General features: G+C 33.5%; 1 protein-coding gene across 1 annotated transcript; it reads left to right on the top strand.

Moving 5' to 3' along the window:
* Nucleotides 1-1,042: 1,042 nt before the first annotated feature.
* On the top strand, nt 1,043-6,718 carry LOC112017900 (protein trichome birefringence-like 43). Its single transcript, XM_065764165.1, has 3 exons — nt 1,043-1,411; nt 4,104-4,275; nt 6,494-6,718. Exons 1-3 carry the CDS (start codon nt 1,131-1,133, stop codon nt 6,716-6,718), a joined length of 678 nt encoding a protein of 225 aa, XP_065620237.1. The 5' UTR covers nt 1,043-1,130.
* The last annotated feature ends 901 nt before the right edge of the window (nt 6,719-7,619 follow it).

The raw sequence follows: 7,619 nt of genomic DNA, 5'->3' as shown, positions 1-7,619 counted from the left end.
AGCATTTTACATGCCTTGAGAGACTGCCCGTTGTTAAGATGCTTGTGGAATTAGTTGGGGGTTTTACCCTCTAACCAAGCCTTTTGGAGAAGCAACCTTCAAGATTGGCTGAGGTTAAATAGCAAATTTAAGCACAGTTTAGGTGCTACTCATCTACCTTGGAAAGTTGTTTTTCCTTTTGCTGTGTGGAATGTTTGGAAGAGTAGAAATAATGTGGTTTTCAATGGCAAAAGCAGGAACCTGAAGCTTGATTTGGTAATTGTAAACCAAGCTGTAAAATTTTTTCATTGTCTTCCCTCTCCAAGGCTGCTGGCCCAGAATGTTTTGAAGAGGATTAGATGGGAGAAGCCGATTCAAGGCTGGTGGAAGCTCAACACAGATGGCTCCTATTGTGGTAACACAGGTTTGGTAGGTTGTGGAGGGGTGGTTAGGGATGATGCAGGTAGATGGGTTATGGGTTTTAGTAGGAGTATTGGCAGGACAAACAGTTTTGCCGCTGAACTGTAGGGTTTAAGGGAGGGCCTTCTGTTATGCAGCAACCTCAACATTAATGCTCTTGAAGTTGAACTTGATGCCAAGTCTATTGTGGATGCCTTAGAGAATCCATCCTATGTGAATAACATCATATCGCCTCTTTTGGATGATTGCAAGATTTTGATCTCTCGCATACCACAAGTTTGTGTTAAGCACTATTTCCGTCAAGCAAATAGGTGTGCGAATAGTCTTGCTAAAAAGAGTTTTTGTTTAGATGCTGATTTTTCTGCTTTTGATAGTCCGCCTGTGGACTTAATTGATATTGTTGAGGATGACCTCAATGGTGTTTTTTGTAATAGGGTTTGTACTGAGATTGTTGCTGCTGCATAGTTTGTTATGAATTATATTTTCACCAAAAAAAAAAAAAAAGGGTAAAATTTGTGACACAAAATTATTGATTTGAAATTTGGGATAACTTTTTATTTTTGTAAATTATTACCTTTTTTAATTTATTATATTTCTGAATTATTATTACAACCACGCAAGCACCTTATATATTCTGTAATCCACACACATTGCTTCCATTGAAAATAACATACATTGTGAGTTTCACCGACTACCCCTCAACGACAAAAATAAAGTTCTCTCTCTCTCTCATGGTCATGGGAGCTTTTTCTATACATGTTGCATTGCTACTACTTTCTCTTTTTCACCAAGTACATTGTGAGCATTCATACAAGGTGGGACGAGTTGCAGAGAGTACTGGCTCAGGCTGTGACCTTTACCAAGGGAATTGGGTTTTCGATACATCATACCCTCTTTACGATGTATCAAGCTGTCCATTCATTGAGAAGGAATTCGATTGCCAAAACAATGGCCGCCCAGACAAAGACTATCTCAGATATAGATGGCAACCCACTGGCTGCAACTTGCCAAGGTACATACCCTGTTCTAGATATCTTTTTTTCTTTTCACTTATTTTAAAGTTTGCATGCTTTATAGTTTATACCCAATCGGATCCAATTTACTTTTACAAGAGATGGCAATGGATGATTATTTGTTCATAACATTTTGGTTTGGCTTACTTTGTTCTTTTTGGATAACTATCTGTTTTACAATATTGTCGGTCGAATGAATTTTGGCCGGCTGGGAATATAGTGACTTCCTCAAAACATAAGATTTTTGTTTGAAATTTTTTCACTTTTTTTTTTTGGGTTCAAATATTTTGTTGCTATGGTAAATTTGGCGCCATTTTATAATTCAGTTGTTGACAGCTTTATGGCTTTTTGCCTCTATATGATTGCTCTATGGGACTATGAATTTTTTTTAAATGAGTAGAGACAATGCTAGACGAATGAGAACAAAGAATAGGACAATGTAGATATGGGGCATAGAAAAAATCGTGGGAAAAGTTACAGAGTGAATATTTTGGCATTCACTACTCAAGAGAGAACAGAAAATTGATACTTTTTCTTCTACCACAGATTAATATACTTATACACAAAATACTGAAATAGTAAGACTACTTTCATGAACCGCATGTGTAGGATTACACCTCTGAAATATTTAATTAAAAAAAAACTACTACTTCTATGTGATTCCCTTATGATTGAACTTGCTTGTTGTGCATTTATAAGGTCGGTGGAAATTGTAATTAATTTATTTGGGGCTAGTATCGTCGCTTATCTTGATTTGTCTTAATCATTGTGTGTACAGCGCATAGAAATATTTATCATGGACCTAAATATATATACAACAAATTTGGAAATCATAATCTTACTTAATTTGCACTTTCCTCTTATTAGGAAAACAGTGTGATTTGAGTTCTAACTTATTGGCTTCAACCTTAAAGATTTAATACTATAAAGTTCGAGAAGTGTACCCATTTAAGTGCATGGGTGGCTCTAGTGATGAAGGGTTTGTTTGGATATTGCTTATTACTGAAAACTAAAAACTGAAAATACTGTAGCAAAATAATTTTTAAATGTATGAATAATACTGTGGGATCTAGTTTTAAAGAAAAAGTTGTTGAATAAAGGTATCTGTGGGTCCCGTAAACAGTACATGAAACCCACAAAAAAAACACTTTCACTAAGAAATGCACAAAATGCACTTCCCAAACGGAGGCGAAGTGTCCATTGATTGTCTTGACGTAGACTTTAAGGTTTGTTGGCTGTTTCATGAAGAAAACAAAGTCCAACCAAGGAATTACCCACCCCCCCCCCCCTTTTTCACCTTTTTCTGATGGGAAAGGCTTTGTCTAATATAGTAATATTCCATGTAACAAACCCCCACAGAGAGAGAGAGAGAGAGAGAGAGAGAGAGAGAGAGAGAGAGAGAGAGAGAGAGAGAGAGAGAGAGAGAGAGAGAGAGAGAGAGAGAGAGAGAGAGAGATGTCATGTGCAATTTTTTTCCCCTCTTTTTTTTTTATGAAATTAAAGAAAATGGGTAAAGGAATAACCTGAGTTGGCATTTTTCTTCTAATTTATTTTCTTTTATATTGCAAGAATCACTTTAATTAATATATTTTCTTACATAGGCTTTATTTAGTAGAAAAAATGCAATAACCTTATTAAGGTTTGCTATTATTACATTCACTTGCCTCTAGTTTGGAATAAAGACCTTCACATCTTTTGGAATGCACATTATTTACATTTACCCCCTTAGAAAAAAACTTTAAAACTTCGAGAATTGACTTTTTAGGCTTTCCATTCACTTTACTCAACCTTTATGTGGCTTTTCCATGGTCTTTTTCATTATCAATTCATCACCCACTACACGTAACAACAATGATTATGATTCTGTTATCTATATGGCGCCTTTTCATCCATTTTTCAAGTAGCGTTCATATTTTACCCAAATCTCAAGTTGTTGTGAGAGTAGGTAGGGTGTGATGTTATATATTATTTATTTATTTATTTAGAAAATATAGTAATAAAGCACACATTCCTAACACACTCAAAAGAAAATTTTAATTAAAATTGTGATATCGTGTTTTGAAAACACCATTTTAGACAAAACCTGATTAATACAAATTTGGTATGCACTAAACAAGCATAGAAAAATGGACATTTATTAGGATTCATACATATGGTCTATTAGAACTTCGAAGTCTCCTGGAGCCATTTTGTGTTGGTTTCTTAAATTTTTTTTTTTTTTTATAGCAAATTTATTTTCAAAAGGAAAAAAAAAAAAAAGAAAAAAAAAATTGTAGAATATTGATGTGGTTGTCATGATCATTTCCATCCACCATGCAAGATTGGTAGAATGTAGGTATCATAGACTAATTTGCCAATAATGCTAGGATGATGCATATATATTAATTAACAGAAAATTGGTTTGCGTATAGGGTGTGAGAATCTTACACCTAAAACTAAAAGGAATCATAATTTCTTCTAGGGGGTCCAATACAGTTGGATCCTCACGAGCAACAATGACCCAATTCTTAACTTCTTCGAATAAAGAAACAATCTGGTTGTCAAGTTGCTATCGACCTTTTTGTCCACAAATAGATGGAGATATATACATCTATTTTCAAAGCCAAAAGAGACTATATATATATATATATATATATATATTAATCATGGACATCTATCTTAATTGGACCACGCTTAATTTGTTCAATGTAGATTCAATGGTGGAGATTTGTTGTCAAGACTTAGAGGGAAAAGCCTAATGTTTGTGGGGGACTCGCTGAGTTTGAACCAATGGCAATCACTGACTTGCATGCTTCATAGAGCTGTACCAGCGGCTAAATACAGCTTGACCAGGACTGGGGACATCTCCACATTCACATTCCCGGTGAGATTAATATGAGTTCCTTCAATTCTTAGTTTCACTACGTACGTTCATTTATTAATGCATATGTCAATACTAGTTAACTAGGGCTGGCACCATTTAATTATAATTATGGAATATTCTATTGTATTTGATGCAATAAACCGTATAGGAGTTAGGGAGTCCAAATTTTCTGTCTCACTTTTCCTGCTCCAGTCTATACTCCACCAATAAATATTTGTCACATATTCATCTAATTAATTAAATACTATCATTATTGACTTATTAATACTACAGTTATTAATTAATAGTAGTATTTAATTAATTAAGTGAACATATGACAAGTATTTATTGGTGAAATATAGAGTGGAGTAGAAAAAGTGGAATAGAAAATTTGGACTTGGAGTTAGGAGGTGCATTTATATAAAAGGTATATAAGTACGGTACAAGTAGTATGCTGTACGTGTACGTGTATGTGTGTTGGACAAAAAACCTAAAATGGGCCTAGAGTCTAGCTGACTAATATACATTAACAATAAAAAAAATAGAGAGGGTTTATTACACATACTTGCACGCATAGTATATATAATTTTCAAAAATAAGATGAATTGTGACTTCAAGTCATGGTTTTGAAGTTCATATCTATGACTTGAAATCATAGTTTCCCTTAAATTTGTAGAGCGTGTATACTATGTGTATATTAAAGAATTTGCACTAAACATTTTCCTTAAAAAAATTATTTTGATGACGGGATAAATGAGTTTTTTTTTTAATAATAATTATTTGGAGAATATGCTGTTTCGGTTGTTTTCGGAATCTTGAAGAAGTATTTAAGTTAGTTGCTTTCGGAATCTTACAGAAGTATACGTCCAAGTAATTAGTTGCTTTTGAATGGCACGCAAACTGGATAGTTTTAAGAATATAATTGCTTCTCATTGACCATAATAAGTAAGAATCATATATAGCATTAGCATAGAAATAAAAGTAATTAGCATTTAGCAAAGGATAAAAACAAAAAAAGAAATAGATAAAGTGAAAATTCTTAAGTTAACAAACAGTAATCACATATCTGCTTCTCATAGCCAAAATGGCAAATATTCACTACTCTCTATCTCTGTGTTATGGCTAACTTGGAGGTTTCAATGGGTGGATGCTATAAGCCCTCGTTTTCACTCTGACATAAAAAGGGAAAAAATATAATTTACAAAATCATTTTCGACCGTGCATTTGGATTTTCTTCCTGAAAGACAAGTTTTCCACCAGTTGATCAAATTCCAAACAAATATGTTGCTTCACTAGGACCACATCTTACAATGTTTACAGCTCATGTGACAGTGGGCAAATATGCTGTTGGGTTTTGTCATATTAGGCAGAATCCGAATTTGAAACATGTATCTAAGCCGACACTTCTATCTACTATTAAAAAATGGATGGATTTGGATTAGCTATTGCATCATGCAATTACTATTTAATGTGAGATGAAAAAGTTAACATAATAATTTTTTTTTTTTTTTTTTTATGTTAACTTTTTATTACCTTTTTATTAACTTTTATATCTCACTAAATAGTAGAATTGTAGGACAATAGCCCTAACTATTACACCGTATCTAAATTCTTCTTAAAATTTTTTGAGACCTCTTTGAAGTTGAAATAGCATTGGGAGAATTCCCTATTATTGGCTTTTGATTTCGAACTTATAAGTCTTTTCTCTTTTTTTATGTTTGTCTCTTTATATGAGCAAACTGCTGTTTTAATAAAGTTATTTCCCTTTATCCAAGAAGGATAAATCCTGTTATACACATATAGTGTGTTTTCACACACTCACGTATCACGTTTTCAGTTATATAACACATTCTGTATAACAAGCACAACCTATCTAAAAATAACTACTAACCAAATAAACTAATTGGCATCATATAAATTTTTGACATAAGTCAATATGAATTGAAAACAATTTAGGGCTCTCTCTCTCTCTCTCTCTCTCTAAAAGGTATTTCTTCTGCAGAACTACCGTACCAGGTTCACTAAGATGTCAAGATCAGGATTATAGTAATTTAGCCACTACTCTGTAGTCTCTATGACTCCGGTAAGTACTAAATATATCAAACATCATCTTAAAGTAACATACATACGAAAACTTTTAAATTCTGAATGACTCCTAATTTTTTAGAATAGATATAGATGCTACACTTGCTCAATAACTTCATCATCTATGTACTCATGCAAATTCCACAATTCACAGGCGTACAATGTTAAAGTGTTGTTCTACCGCAATGCATTCCTTGTTGATGTTATAAGCACAAGTGAGGGGGCTGTTCTTAACCTAGACTCAATTGAAAGCGCAAAAGTATGGAAAGGAATGGACGTAGTGATCTTCAACACATGGCATTGGTGGACGTGTTTTGGCCGCGAGAAGCTTCAGGCTGGGGTTTTTCATCAAAATGTTTTGTGTTTAGGAGTTTGTTAGCACTGATGAGGCAAGGAGGGAGGTGTCGTCTGTCCGTCGTGAGGCAAGGAGGGAATAGTCTACCGTCCGTCGTTCGTCGTGAGGCAAGGACACAAGTGGCACCGATGAGGGAGGCTGGGAGGCACCGATAAGGCAGAAAACTCAAGAAGCACACCCTAGAGTTGATTTGGGTTTTTTTTTTTTGGTTATTTTAATTAGAATTTGTTGATATCTTATGTGGCATTTTAGTTTTTAAAAAGCTGACGTGGAGCTTGCCACATCAGTAGTTTGTAAAATGTTTGTAGAATAGTTGGTGTCTGTAGCATTACTCATATATATATATATATATATATATTATTGAAAAAATATTTTCATCTTATACAAATTATGTGCAACGGAAAACAGAACCAAAATCTATTTCTATATTCCTAGAATACGTGCACTTATGAATTTTCAAATTAGGGTTTAGAGAATCACACCTTTGATGCATCTACTTTAAAAAGCTCATCTTGAGATCTCCTTGATCTTCATTTTAATTTGTTATAAGATGGAAGGTAATGAATAATTTTTTATATATTATATTATATATAGAAAGTGAGGAATATTATATTTCATTTCCAAAAAATGAGTCACATAGCAAAACCCTTTTTTACATCTATCTCTCTCTCTCTCTCTCTCTCTCTCTCTCTCTCTCTCTCTATATATATATATATATATATTATTGGAAAAATATTTTCATCTTATACAAATTATGTGCAACTCTCTCTCTCTATATATATATATTATTGGAAAAATATTTTCATCTTATACAAATTATGTGCAACAAAATACGGAACCAAAATCTACTTCTATGTTCCTAGAATATGTGCACTTTTGAATTTTCAAATTAGGGTTTAGAGAATCACACCTCGGATGCATCTAC

The sequence above is a fragment of the Quercus suber genome, unplaced genomic scaffold (genome assembly GCF_002906115.3).
Source record: "Quercus suber isolate HL8 unplaced genomic scaffold, Cork oak 2.0 scaffold_543, whole genome shotgun sequence".
Taxonomy (NCBI): Eukaryota; Viridiplantae; Streptophyta; class Magnoliopsida; order Fagales; family Fagaceae; genus Quercus; species Quercus suber.
This window is presented reverse-complemented; position numbering and strand designations above follow the sequence as displayed.